General features: G+C 45.0%; 1 protein-coding gene across 1 annotated transcript in view; it reads right to left on the reverse strand.

Annotated features, from left to right (window-relative positions):
* Positions 1-15,305, reverse strand: part of WASHC4 (WASH complex subunit 4) — a 1,952,913-nt gene that overhangs the window by 466,541 nt on the left and 1,471,067 nt on the right. The window contains exon 29 of the mRNA XM_044087827.1: positions 8,044-8,178. Coding sequence (XP_043943762.1) covers positions 8,044-8,178 — 135 coding nt within the window. The remainder of the gene's footprint in view (positions 1-8,043; positions 8,179-15,305) is intronic.

Genomic DNA, 15,305 nt, shown 5'->3' on the forward strand with positions numbered 1-15,305 from the left:
CAGACTTTTCGAAATTTATAGAGATACCTAGCGCGTTGCACGTTTGTACAGCGTAATCTCTGGATTGGAGTAGTTGGTGCCTGGTGGTGGCAGTAAGGAGTCAGTCGTCTAAATATGGAAACACCTGGAATCTTTGTCTCAGGTGAGCCGCAACCACTGCCATGCATTTGGTAAACACCCTGGGGGCTGTGGTGAGGCCAAAGGGCAGGGCTCTGAATTGGTAGTGACTGGCTCCCAGCCAGAAGTGGAGAAACCTTCTGGAGCGCCTGTTCATCTTGATATGGTAGTACGCATCCTGAAGGTCTATAGAGCACATCCAATTGTCCTGACCCAGAAAGGGTAGAATGGACTATAGCGTGACCATCTGGAACTTCGTTCTTTGAACCGACTTGTTCAGCCTGCTGAGATCCAAAATAGGTCTCCAGTCCCATGTCTTTTTTGGTACCAAAAAGAACTTGGGAGTAGATTCTGGATCCTTGTTGGTCTGCTGGGACTGGCTGGATGGCCCTTTTTCTTAGCAGCTTTGAAATTTCTAGTGCTGCTAGATCCCTCAGACCGGGTGGAACGTCTGGAAGGGGCCCTTTTGGCTGTTGTGGGGTGTGAATAAAGGGAATTCTGTAACCCTCTGATATGATCGACCGTACCCATTTGTCTTGCGTGAGGGAATGCCAGGCTTCTGGGTACAGTGATAGTCTTCCCCCAACTGCCTCCAAAGGTGGACAGTTGGGCAGCTCCTCAGGGGTGCTGGAAGGGTTTGTCAGAGAAAGATTCTCTGCTACCCTGATTCTGTGGACCCCCCTGCCCCTCGGGCGGCGTCTATTATTGTTCCCTCCTCTGCCTCTGGAGGGAAGCTCATCACGTGCATCAGGCAGTACTCCCTGAGGTTTGTGAAACCACATTTTCCCACCTTTCTGACCCTTAGGGTATGGTCTAGAAGGGGTAGAAAAACTGACTCCTACGGCAGAGAGAGTCTTGCCTTCCTGCTCGCACCTGGTCAATGTATCCTTCACTTGAGGTCCAAACAAGGCAGAACCATCAAAGGGGGTGTTAGTGAAAGACGCCTTGAAGGGATCAGCAAAGTTGCAAAGCCTCATCCAGGCGTGTCTCCTTAGAGCAACGCCCGTGCCTGAAGCCTTACTCGCTCCATCGGCGGCATAGGAAATGAGCCGCATGGAGGAGTTTACAATAGAGTTCAGGGTCCCTAGCTGGGAGTTGATCTTTTCCTGAGACCCGCAGCTGATGGGTCCTGTAAGGTATCACCTAGTTCTTTGAAAAGGTCTCTCTGAAGACGGGTGAAATGGCACAAATAATTCAGCGAACGCATGGCAAAGGTCGCTGAAGAAAACATCCGCTTGCCGTACCTATCCATAGTCCTAGATTCCTTATTAGGAGGATGGACAGGAAGTGAAGGGTCAGCCAACTCCTTCTTGGCTGCCGCCACCACCATGGCATCAATGGGGATGCCCTTAGTGAGAAACCGCTTGTCCGAAGGGGCTGTAATAAATTTTGTGGGCCTACGGGGAGGTGGTTCCATAGTATCCGGAGCCGTCCACGCCTTCCGAGCCACCACCTCCATGAGTGGGACGAAAGGCGGGGACACCCAGGAGGTGGAAAGCGAGAACCGAACGCCTCCAGGTACACAGACTCGTCCTCGGAAGGGTTGAGGGCAGACCAGTTCCCCCTCTGTTTAAGGATCTCTAGGATGTCAGAAAATGAGACATCCTCAGAGGGGGACCTTGGGGACCCTTCCGAATCATCCAGGTAGGTGTCAGATGTCACTGACTCTGGGGAGTCCACATGCTTCCTCTTGCATGTCCTCTTTCGAGGGGGCTCCCCTGCAGGATCAGGGGAGGCCTCAGAAGAGGAGGATACGCCCAATGGGGCGACCTGGAGCGTTGGTTCTCCACACTTGGGTTCGGGAGGGTAGGCAGAGGCCAAAGCAGGCACCATGGAAGGAGGGGACGATGGGGCAGACCGTGGCGCCGGTATAGGAACCAGCATGCTCATGACCTCAAAGGTGCCCCAATCAGGCAGAGAGGAGGGACCCAGCTCTGAAGAGATGAGAGCTCCTCCCGGCACCGAGAGGGACAGCTCCAAAGCCGATGGGGCCGAACTCACCTGCGCCGATGCTCCGAGAGGGAGAATGGTGTCAGACAAGGGTCCGATGCAACTCGCCCCCTCGGAACTGACGAGGGAGTCCCGGCACCCGGATCCCTCCAAGGACGAAGCCAATGAAGGGATCGGAGCCGACGAAGGAACCGATAAGGGTGGAATCTGTTCCGACGCCCCCACGGTACCAACCCAGACGGCCTCCGGCTCCGAGCTGGAAGGAATAGTCGGAGGAGGAACTGGAGCAGACGTTGGGGAAGCCGCTGTCTGTTGAGATGGGCTATGCAATAACTGGGCGAGCGCCTGCGACTTCAAAAGCCTACTGACTACCCTCTCGAGGTCGTGGTCCGAAAGCCTGGAAGATCTAGAGGAGTGAGACCTATGGCTCCGCTCCGACAGCAAAGGGGACTTCGGAGCCAACCTGACCGACTCCAATGAAGGAGATCGGGAATGCTTTCGGCTTGGAGACGGCTCCGACACCAAGGTTGGAGCCAACTGAGGCCTCATTGTATCGGTTCCAGTCGGAACCGATGAGGCAGAAGAAGGTCCGCTCGGCGCCGGCTCCGGACATGGAGCCGACGGTTTGGCGGGCTTAGAAGGTTTTCCTGACAGAGGCTTGGTAGGAGAACCTTCAGGCTTTAATAAGCCCCTTAGGATGAGCTTATTTCTGCATTCCTGCAGGACTCTTGGGCTAAAAGCATGACATGATGTAACAAGAGTCCTGCAGGTGCAGAGGGCCCAAACAATACACACAAGAAGTGTGACCGTCTGTCAGAGACATCTTCTGACAACACGAATCACACTTCTTGAATCCCGATATCTTGGTATCCTTAGACATGATACCACAGTAATGGGACAAAAAGGTCTAGACAAGTATACCAGACACAACACACACACACAACACTTGAAAAGACACTCTCAAAGTTACTACAATAAAACAAAATTCCACACACACACACTACTGAATGGAACCTGTACAAAAACTATTATAAAGGGGGGGGAGGCCTAATCACCTTAAGGGTGGAAAAGAGTAAGGAAAACTATTAATAAAAGGGGGGGAAGACTAGCAGAGAGACTACTAACACTACTAGAAAAGATCTAAGGGAAAAATATCTATCAAAAACTAGTTGTAAATATAAAAAAATCTTAAATACGACCTGGAGCCGGTGAAAACGCAACCTCGTAGCTGAAGCAGCAAATGAGATCTGGGTATATGACACCTGGCATTATGGGACATAGCATAGCCTCGAGCCGGTAAAAATAGCTCTCAAGCTTTAGTATTAGGCCGAGTCGGAGCCGAGGTTCAGCTCCAAACTTATCCAGCAAGAATGAAGGCGAGATTGACAACTTAACATCTGATAATAACCGTCTCCCAGCTGGAAGCGAAGGTCTTGTGGTTCAGCTGTCTATTTTTATGTGATGGTATGCATCCTGAAGATCTATGGAGCACATCCAATCATCCTTCTTCAAAACAGGGAGTATGGACTGAACTGCAACCATTCAAAACTCAGAGTGTCTGACAAATTGGTTCGAGTGGCTTAGGTCCAATATTGTGCTGTGGTTTCTGGTTTTCTTTGGCACCAAAAAGAGTCTTGATTAATTTCCGAACACTTGCTGGTCGGGTGGGACTTCTTGGATGACTCTATTTACAAACAACTTTTATATTTCTAATGCTGCTTCCTTCTTCTGACAGGGGTATGTCAGGAATTTTTCGTGAGTGAGTGGGTGGGTGGAAGAAGGGAAAAGGGAATGCCATAGCTTCGGGTAGTTATTATCTACACTCATACGTACTTGATGATGGATGTCCAGACTTGCGGGTGCAGAGATAAGTGTCCTCTGACTGCCTCCAAAATGCAGCAGTCAGGCAACTGTTCAGGGATGCTGGAAAGGCTTCTCAAAAAGGGCTCTTTGAAGCCTTGGTTTTGCAGGCTTCCTTTGTCACGCGGGTGATGTCTGCTGGTACAGTTCCCCCTATGCCATGGGGGATGTGTCTCCATAGTACTCCTGAGAAAACCCTTGTGATTTCCAGAACCACATCTTCCTGCCCCCTTTCTGGTTTCTTGAAAAGGTCTTCTTAGGGGTAGAAAAACGTATCTCCAGAACAGGTAGGTTTTCCCAATCCTATTCACTCCTGCAGAGTGTACGTTTAACTTTGGGTGCAAACAGGGTAGATCCATCAAAGGGTGCAGTGACGAAGGACATCTTGTAGGGCTCCTCAAAGTTGCAGAGGTGCATCCAGGTGTGTCTTCTAATGGTAATGCCTGAACTCGCTGCTCTTGAATCGCTTCTTAAATCAGATGCATATAAGCATTTGACAGGGACTGAAGGGTGGCCATTTGGGAACAGATGGTCTTTTTATCCTCTGCCAACATGGACCCTGAGAGGGATTTGGTACGCTCTTTTGTCAAATCCCTCTGAAATTTTATGAAATGTGCCAGATAATTCAGCAACCACAGTGCAAAGATTGCTAAAGCAAAAATCCACTTCCCGAATCTGTCCAGTGCCCTACATTCTCTGTTTGGGGGTGGACAGAAGGGCTTTCCTAAGCAAATTCCTTTTTGGTGACTGCTGCAACCACCATGGCATCAACTAGAGGACCCCTGCTCCAATTGGCACAGTCCTTGGGTGCAACTAGGTACTTCTATTGCTGTTTAGGAATAGGTTTTGTGGCATCCGTTTCCTTCCGAACCTGATGGGAAATGAGGTCCACCATTTCGTTTGCTGAAGTACGATCCAGGATGTAGCTCTGCATAGTCCAAAAGCCTCAATAAATACTGACTCCTCCTGGGAAGGGGCTTCTGAAGACCAACCACCTTTCTGTCTCAAAAGGTTTAGAATTTGTCTGAATCAGATATCCTCAAATGGTGACCTGGGGGACCCCTCCTCTTCACTGAAATCTATTTTTCTGTTAAAGATTCCTGCAGGGAATCAATGTGACTCCTCTAGCAACTACACTTCCTGGGAATATCCCTGTGGTGGTGATCTAATGAGGAACCAGAAGTGTGTGTGGGGAGTCCTGTAAAAGGACTGCCTCGAGGCTCAAATGGACTGGCTGCCCCAATGGGACAGAATGAGCAGACTCTGGATCCAGGGCAGACACAGTTGATGAGGCAGAGGACCCGGGGGGGGGGGTAAAGATGTCCTATCGCCAGTCATGTAGAGAGCTCTCTCCCCGACCTTGAGTGCAGAAGCTGATGAAAAGCCAAGGACTGCTCCAGTAAGAGCCAAAGCCTCACAAAATCCAAGCTTTCTCATGATCCTGCCTTGACCCAAAAGTTGGAGCCAAACTGTCTAGCGCCGAAGCCCTGAGAGGAAGGAACAGCTCTGAAAAACCTCAGACTACACCCCTAGCCAAAGCTACACCTCCGGGATCCCTTTGGCACAGGCTGGATCAGAGAAGACTTTGGATCCAATCCAGGAATTCTCCTGTCTGGAATCTCCGAAGCCAAGGGACATCAGAGTAGTAGTTACTACAGCTGTTCAGGTTGGTACAAAACTCATGGGTCCAACAGGGATGGAGCCAGATATACTCCCAAATGAACTTGAGTCCTGAGAAATGTTCTCATTATCCTCTCCACATCTGCTTCTGACAGACTCCTGGTAAACTTAAAAGACAAAGAGGTAGACAGAGGCCTTGAAACTGTATGGGGGTTTCAAGTAAAGAAAAATTCACCCCTAATGAAGCTGCCTCTTGGGATAACCAAGGTTATCTATGGGAATGAAACTTCTCAGAGTATAATGTCTGATCCGAAGAAGTGGATGGATATGAGGTCTTGGATATTGTGGATGATGGGAGACAAAATCAGTGCAGAGTCAGGATAATGGTCAGGGGAATGCTTCCTCGACTCCTTTGGTTGTTCCTTACACTTTCTCTCCTCCCCCTTGAGATTTTTCTGGCAGTTTCTTGGTAGAGGGGGAGGTCAAGAAACTGAAGAAAACGAAGAAGGTAGTAGACCCTTCAGCATTAAAGTGTTGCTGTGCTCAAACATGGCTCTGTGGTTGAAGCCAGAACATATCTCTCACTCAACATCAAGATGCATAGCCCCAAGACAGTATGCACACTATGAGTGGGCATCAGAATTAGGCATCTTGTGCCCACAAGATGAACACTTTTTAAAACCTGCAGGCTTTTCTGACATGTCACAGCAATGTAGTCCACACCTAAAAGCAAAAGTTAGAAACAGCAAAAATAATTCCACAAAAGAAAAACAGCACAAGACAAGTTTACCAGCAATAGCAACAAGGCATTCCTAAAGTTTGGGAAAGAAAATATCAACAATGGTGCAAAGACTAGTACAGAAGTAGTAGAAGTAAAGAAGGAAAAAAAAAGGCTCAAGAGGCCTAGAGTAAAAACTTACAGCAATATGACATACCAGAAATGTGTGTGTGTGTGTATGTGTGTGTGTATATATATATATATATATATAGATATATATTGTGAAAGGATTACAGATAAGGACAGGAGTTTCAGCAATGGATCAAATGTCTGAGAAGTGGCCTAAGTCTGATCTAAGGTCAGATCTAAAACCCAATGGTTCAGGAATGGATGTTTAACCCGATGACCCAGCTGATCTGGAATATGCCAAGAGTCCTAGCAATGCAAAAAGCCAAATAGGGGACAGGAGGAGAATAATAGGAGCACACCTACTCATTTCTCTTTTAAAATGGGAAGGAATTCTAAATAGCTTGTACACTGCAGTCAGCTACAATAGTAACAAAAGCACCCTAGCTGTGCAGATTCAGTTCATCTAGACAATGCTTTCCATAGTTTAGCAGGCAAGTAAGCAACCTATACCTCTCTTAAAAAAGACAAGTACTCTGATGGAATATATTCAAAATCTGAAAGGTTATAGGACTGACACAAAAAATGTAGATCTTTGAAACCTCAAAAAAAGAAAAACGTATTTTGCTGTGGAGCAATCCCCGCTGCATCCCCCCCCCCCCCAACAAGGAGATGTGCCCCTCATACAATCTGTATATTATATACACCAACTCTGAAAATGCACAGCCTTGGGGAAACAGCAAAAAACAGATCTCCCGAAGGAACACTGAACCCCAACAAAAAAACTTTGGTTCACTGTTCCCAATTTTCGATGTTTAGATGTTTGACATTAGGAACCTTTGATCTTTTGAATGACTCACATTCAGACAGCATGCAGATATATGGAAGTGGTGAATATTTATATTCCCTTTTATCCAAGTTTATGTAACACATATGTCTATGGGCAAGGAGAGTACAGGGGCTTGCCCTCTGCCCTTTAAAATATTAATGGTAGGTTTTTGGAATTATTTTCTCTTGTTCAGTCAGTCACTGTTGCTTTAATCAGTACACTGTACCACATACTGGGATGTCTTTCTTCAGCATTCTGTTTTCTGCAGCCTAAGTAGTTCTCAGCTAGGGTATCTTCTGTACAGTCTACACATCTCCTCAGTGTCCATATGGATTACCCTAGCTGCTCCAGCTTTCTCTGTAGATGAACTGGTAATCCTCTAAACTGCCTATAGGTGTGTGTGTGTGTGTGTGTGTGTGTGTGTGTGTGTGTGTGTGTGTGTGTGTGTGTGTGTATGATGTGATCCTCTTAGCTACCTGCTGGTGTGCACATTGTGCAAGTTTGTAACTCTATTCTGTGAAGGGCTGGCATCCTGTTAAGCTGAACTGTGCCTTGCATCCAGTGAGTGCAAAGGCAGGCTCTGGAACCCCAAGACTCTACAGAGGGTTAAAGTGGTTAAATGAAGAATGGAGACTGGTACCTTTGTCTTAGATTAGCATTTATCCAAGTGAATGCACCCCAAAATAACCATTTGTATAGGCATCTTTTCAGTTTAAAAAACACTCAAATAATTTAAATTAAACATTCTGCAGCTGCAAATAATTCATTAAAATTAAAAACCATTATGGAACTTTAAACATGTTTCTGAAATTAAAGGTGTTACCTTCTGATCATTTTGATCTTTTGTTTCTCTAAAGAAGCGGATGTCTTTGATTAGTCTTGACTTTATGTGTTCATCATACATAAACTGACTAAAGATATAAAACTTCTTCCTTAAGAACTGGAATGTGAAGTTGACCTGATGAGAAATGGAACATCAAATTAGCTATTCAGCATATCAACAATACTTTAGCCACTATAAACATTCTACAAAACAGCACAAAGAACAGGAAATCTTTGGGGAAATGCACTTCCAAAACATATATATATATATATATATATATATATATATTTATATATATATATATATATATATATATATATATATATATATATATATATATATTTTTGTTTTCTTTTTTTAATCAAAGTGACAAAATGCAGCTTCTAAAAAAACAAAAATTAGTAAATGGCAACAAACTGGTGAATATGCACATGAGCAAAAGAAAATTCCAGCAAAACCACCAAACAAGGGAGACACGGCGTGTGTCGAAAAGAGCAGCAAAGCTGCCTGGCTCCATGGTGTATAGGCATGCAACCCTGACTGTGACATGTGCAACTTGGCTTCAATTAGTGGCCTGAAATGACATAACCTGCTTGCTTCCCCGAAAGGAAAATTGGGAGGGTTGCACTTAAAGTCACATAGGGCAAGTGCAATCTCCCTAGTGGAGACTGGAGGAACAACTGCTACTACTGCGAAAGTAAGGGCAAGGGCTGCTTAGAAGGAATGTCCTTTGAGGAAATGAGGGGCAATCTCTGCTGTGAGCCCACTGCATGCACCATCTGAGTGCTCGCAGCGTTATGGCTAGGAATAAAAATAAACAAGCCACTCCTCATGGCTGCCTGGATGAAACCCCCTACCCAACAGCTCTTGCCCAATAAAGGAAATAAAAGGGCTGCCAGACCAGGAAATGGGTCTGACATCTGCAACACCAGTGGCGAAAAGCAGCAAAGGAGCAGGGCTGAGTTACAGGATCACTTATCAAACAGAAGGCTTGAGGTGGTGGTGTTCCTTTAGGCAGCAAATACAGAATGCAATAGTAAGAAAATTACATTGTTTTACATAGAAAAATACTTAATACATGAGCTGCACCAGAGGTAGGTTTATCCGTAACTAATTTATTTCCTTTTGTTTACAGGGAAAGTCTAGCTGAGCATACAGTCCCATTTTCAATTTTCTGTGAAGGTCTGGGGACAAAAGCATTGCTGTAAAAAGTAATTATACACTGCACAGGTAAAACAATCAAAGAAACAAATAAATAGGTGATAGACTTGCAGATAAAATGAAATTACAGAGAAAAAACTTATTACATTACTTAAAGTATTTTCAAAGATACAAAAGTAACAGTGGATTATTATTTATTTATTTATTTATTTTTTTGCTAACAATAAGAACAATGAAAAAGAAAGTGAAATCATGAAAAGACAGACAGGGGGACTTCGAGATGAGGTAGGGAATGATAGTTGGGCTTTGGGAAATTTATGGAGAGGAAAATTAAGAGGGAAAAAGAAATCTGTGTGTAGTGGGAATGTTTAATCACTAAAAAATGCACATTATTCATCTGCTTTTACTGTATTTGTGTTTCTTCCTACTTTATTACTAGGAGCATTGACTACAACGCTGATCTGAGATATATAACAATAAGTATCATTTTTTGTGCTTTTAAAGTGTTTTTTGATTGTATCTGCTTTATTTTCTGAAAAAAAATACTTGTTTCCCACCTTTCTAAGCTAGTATAGTCCAGTTTTCAGGTTAAGTGCTGAATTCAGGACTGTGTTACAAATCTCTGTTTGCCCATACCTTGCTTGGATAGAAGGAAGTTTCTCTGTTCACCTGTGAGAGAGGGGAGCCTTGAGCAGCCTATCTGTCCCTGAAGGAGTGGTTTCTGCCCAGAAATTAGTAGTTTATTGGCCATTTTGGGCTCATTTCTTTCTCTTTCATTTCCCTGCTATAAATACCGCATTTGAGCGCCGATTAGCTAAGGTACAACTATTCCCGGCTCCACAAAGTCTCCTCTTCAATTTTTCCCTTGGAACTAGACAAACTTTCAACTTAAGCACTCAAGCCATTCACTTCCCAGCCCGACACTTTCTCAAAACCATAGCAAGCACTTAGACCCTCCTTGCACAGAAGGATAAGGCTCTCTATTCAACCTTACCAGCCATTCACGAAAACAGTTCACTGTACCTATCCAGGCATGTCCAAAGGGCAGTTTCAGGCGTACTCTCCAGTCCAACTGGTGAATCTGGGCATTTTGAGACAATGTTACAACTGCCTCATGTACACAGACAACCCTCTCCTCTTACCACCAAACACTAATACATGTGAGAGATGCAATTATACAGCCAAACTGGAGGCTAAGCTCTCTCAACCCAAGGCTGGATCAGACAGTCAAGAGGAGAAGGAAAATACTTGCATCACACCACCAGTCTCACATATTTAAACCAGCACCAGCAAAAAACACACATAAATACACAAAAACATACTCGGAGGCTCTAAATAAAAATCTGCAAAAGCAATAGAGACCTCCAAAGAAGACATCCAAGCAACCTCCACCCCCCCCCAACACAAATCATGAAACACATACTTCACAAAACCAGTGTGCCATGCAATCACAGCCCTTAAGGCAAAGCAACATACCCAACATACTAGTAATAGGTGACTCTATAGTCAGGCACACTGATGTCCCACTCACTAGGCTGAATAAGGAGAAGGTTACTGTTGCCTGTCAGGGGTCAGGATCCGCCACATAACACAAGCACTCAGGTCACTCCAGAACAAGTACAAATACAAGTCTGTCATTGTCCATGTTGGTGTGAATGACCTGAGCCTTACCTCCCTGGACTACATGAAAAGAGACATGGAAGAGCTCTCTGATCACGTAGCCCACGCCGGTATGACCCTGACTAGCATCCTGCCCTCACCAAGAATGATACCATGGTATAAAGAAAAAAATTATCAATTTCAACAATTGGCTACGTTTCTGGTGTCATTCAAAAGGGATCCAGTGTCCGTCTGCCTGGGATGACATGCTCGACAAGCCACGCTGCTTCGTGAGAGATGGCTTGCACCTGTCACCCTTAGGCTTTCGAATACTGGCCAAGGCTCTTGCCACCCCCATAGTGCCTTTTTTAGGCAAGGGTCAAAAGACAAAGCACCTCCGTAAATAGCACCTGTAAGAAAAAACTGAGGGTAATGCTACTTAATGCCAGAAGTCTAAACCTCAAACTGCATGCACTCGAGGCACTCCTCAGTATGGAGAAAATCGATATATGTGCAGTAACAGAAACCTACTTTAAGGCTCCGGAGAGCACCCTAGCACTACCAGGCTACAACTCATACCATATATTTCAGCTACAGAGCCCGGACCGAAATACAAAAGGCGGGGGCATATCCATATTCATCAAGGATACACACACCTCCAGGTTAGTGGCACAGCATGATGCTTCAGATCATCATCCACGTGCAACTATCAACGAGCAAAACTGCAATTCAAATTGTAGCTTGCTACAGATCACCCACCATGTCCCAGGATCCCCATTCCGCACTTCTGGAAACACTGGGAAATATAAAGGTCCTACCAAACACCCTAACATTGGGTGATTTCAATTACCCAAACATTAACTGGGAGAACTACTCAAGTACTAAGTTCCTTGCCCAACATTTCCTAGAATTTATAAACTCACACACACTGGATCAACTGGTCAACACTCCCACCAGAGGTGACAACATATTGGACCTGGTCAACCCCAACATGGGCGACCGGTGCTCCACACCAGAGGTCTACCCCTCACTGGTTAGATCTGACCATAAACAAGTCACTTTGGATATCCACATTCCGCCCCCACCCCCGGACAAGGAAACCACCGTGGAAAGCTTTTCAAAAGCAAACTTCATGTTACTTAAGACTGAGGTGTAAAGTTTCAAAGCTCCCATGATAAAGGATAACGCTGTCCAAGCTGCAAAATCCTTTACTAATGCATTCTATGGGCACCTACAAGAAATCCCAAGCAAAACCAAGACTCACTCCTCCAAGAAAAAGAAACTAGTCTGGTGGACTCCTGCCATAAACAAGCTATACAATAGAAGGAGGAAACTAGTACAGAAAAGAGTAAAATCCCAAGAAGGGAAGACATCCCTGATCAGTATCACCAAGAAACTACGATTCCTCATAAAATCATCCAAGGCGAGCTTCGAAAGAAAAATTGCCAAGGACTCCAAAGATAACCACAAGGCATTCTTTAGCTATGTCAATAATCTAAGTGGCAATGCTCAGATCTGCTCGGTGTTAGTGCAGAATGGTACAAAATACACTGAATCGACCGATATTGTCAACATCCTGGCAGACAGGTTCAGTGCAAACAAACTTCACCCCCCTCTCACTCCCAAATGGGTCCATAACCATACCAGAAGAATGTAGAGTCCCTGAAATCACAGACAGGTTAAAACAGCCCCCTCCAAAGCCAAAAACACAGCATCAATGGGACCGGATGGTAAACACAGGCTGCATCCTACACGAGCTTAAAGACAAACTAACCCCTCACCTAAACACACTGTTCAAATTCAGCCTCTCCACAGGTTACGTACCCATAGAGTGGCGCACAGCTACGGTTATTCCTTTCCACAAAGGTGGAGCCACAACAGACCCCGGGAACCATCACCTTATAAGCCTGACTAGCTTGGTCTGCAAGGCTATGGAGCGAATCATCATGGAACTCATTCACAGAGACATTGGGAACCTCCAAACACTAGACCCTACCCAGTTTGGCTTTGTTAAGGGCAGATCATGCCTCCTAAACCTGGTGGACTTCTTTGAGACAGTTACCAAGGCTACAGATGAGGGAAAGCTGGTACACACAACCTACCTAGACCTTGCAAAGGCCTTCGACACCATTCCCCATTCTGGTATTATAGACAAGCTCAACAGCCTGAACATAAACCCCTACGTCACAAGATGGGTTGCCAAGTGGTTCACGGACAGAACCCACATGGTAAGAGTTGCGGGAGCTAGGTCGGACTCTAAACCGGTTACAAGTGGAGTTCCACAGGGCTCAGTCCTAGGACCCCTCCTGTTCAGCATATACTTCTCAGAGGTACAGGCAAGCACAGGAGGACTATGGCTGACCAAATTCGCAGACTACAAACTAGGGGCTATAATTGACTCTCCGGCTGACACAGACATCCTCCAAAAGGGTCTCACTGAGACGGATACCTGGTGTCAAAATCATGGCCTCAAGCTAAATGCCAAAAAGTGCATAGTCATCCCCTTTGGAAAAAACAAAAGTACCCACAAACTACCACATAGGTGGAAGTCCCCTAAATACGTAAGACGTAATAAGGGATCTGGGGACCCAAGTAGACAGAAATCTCTCCTTTGATAATCACATTGCCAAAGTGGTTAGAAAATCCTTCTACATGGCCCATCTTATCACAAAAGGGTTCGCATCCAGATCAAAAGAGGTCATTGTGCCCCTCTACTCATCACTTATCAGATCCATCATAGAGTACAATGCCCCATTTGGGATGTACCTTACAAGACACCAGCAACACATGGAAAGACCACAGAAGTACCTCACCAACAGGATCAGTGGCCTCAAACAGATGCCCTATGCAGCTCGACTGAAGAAACTCTAGCTGTACTCGGTTGCATACCACCTACTCAGAAGTGATCTCTGCCTGACATACAAGGCCATGTCCAGCCCAGAATTGATGGACTTGCTCCACCTAAAGAAAACCTTATCCCCTCGAGCCACATGCTCTAGGCATCTAAACCTCACCACAACAATAAATAGGACGTGCTGGAGGGATAGATTCCTGTCCCACAGACTTCCCATGCTTTGGAACAAGATTCCAATCTACATTAGGCAGAGCTCCTCACTAACACTCTTCAAAAGAAACCTTGACGAGTGGATGGGAAACAATGTTTACCCAGGGGATCACTTCAGTGGCTCTGCTGGACAGAGGCACAGGGAACTAATCTAAGGGGGCGGCAAAAGCCAACACATTCTGGCTAGGGTTATAAATGCCTTCGGGCAGATAGCCTAGTACCAACCTATGGGAGCACGAGAATAGCCAGGTGGACATTTGATGTTGTATTGGCCTGGGCTTAAACTACATGTTCTGCTGTCTTGTTTTAGTGCAGTGTTGATATACTTCTAGTGTTTGGTAATATAGGAAGAGTAGAATAAGTTGTGGGATTTTGAGGAGGTTAAGACGCTTTTGGTACAAGATCGAAGGTTTCTAAATAGGGAATACTGTTTGAGGATATTTCTTAGTGCAGGACAGGTGTTTGGGTTGTGAATTATTTTATGGGCAGTAAGTAGGTGAGGAGGTAAGGTAATTCTAGCCATTTTAAATTCTGTAGTGCTGTGCAGGGAGGGGTGCCGTAAGGTGAGCTGGATGCAAATTTAGCTATTTTGTTGAAACAAGATTCAAGTCTACTTAGTAGTGTGGCCTGCAAGTATTGCTAGTTAGTATGGGAGATGTATAAAGAAGAGATGGGAGAAGGAAAGAAGCTGTTAATGTTTTTTCTGCTGGAGTCCAAGAGAAACAGTCGCTCTGGTACCGAAAACAGAGTTTTTGTTGGGTTTCTTTGATAGAAGGGGTGATGTACACGTCAAATTTTAGGTTACTGTCTAACATGGCTAGTAGTTTTGTATTGGATATGTTTTTTTTACTTTGATATTGTTTCTCAATGTGATGTTGAAAGATGGTTTATATGTGGACAGACTTTGGAGTGGAAAGTGGTAACTTGTTTTTTCCACATTTAACAGTACCTGTTGGTCTCTAAGCCAGACTCAATGGATGAGAAAGATCCTTGTGTCATTTGCTGAAGCAGAGAATGGCTTGGGGCAGAACAAATGAATACTGCATCATCAGCATACTGGATAATGCAGGCAAGTTTTCTGGCCTTTTGAAGTTTGTTTATGAAAATGCTGAAAGGTAGTGGGAAAAAAACTGATCCTTGAGGCAAACATGCAGTGAAAGGTAGGAAAACAGAAAGGTCATATTTCCATTTTACATCCTGTAGTCTTTGTCAGAGAGCGAGCTGTGGAACCAGGAGACGGAGAACTGGGAAAGTGATAGGGAAGATGGTTAATTTATTACGGGCTTAGCTTTGAAAAAACAGGTGGTTTTACATTTTTACAATTTACTTATTAGCTTTATTAGTATCCGTTTTATTTATTTAACATTTGCCAAACCAGGTTAAGTGAATTGGCACAAACTCTTTTCAGCCAAGACTCAAGGTTTGCTAAGCAATGCTT

The sequence above is a fragment of the Protopterus annectens genome, chromosome 11.part0 (genome assembly GCF_019279795.1).
Source record: "Protopterus annectens isolate FY-2018-M chromosome 11.part0, PAN1.0, whole genome shotgun sequence".
Lineage (NCBI taxonomy): Eukaryota > Metazoa > Chordata > Ceratodontiformes > Protopteridae > Protopterus > Protopterus annectens.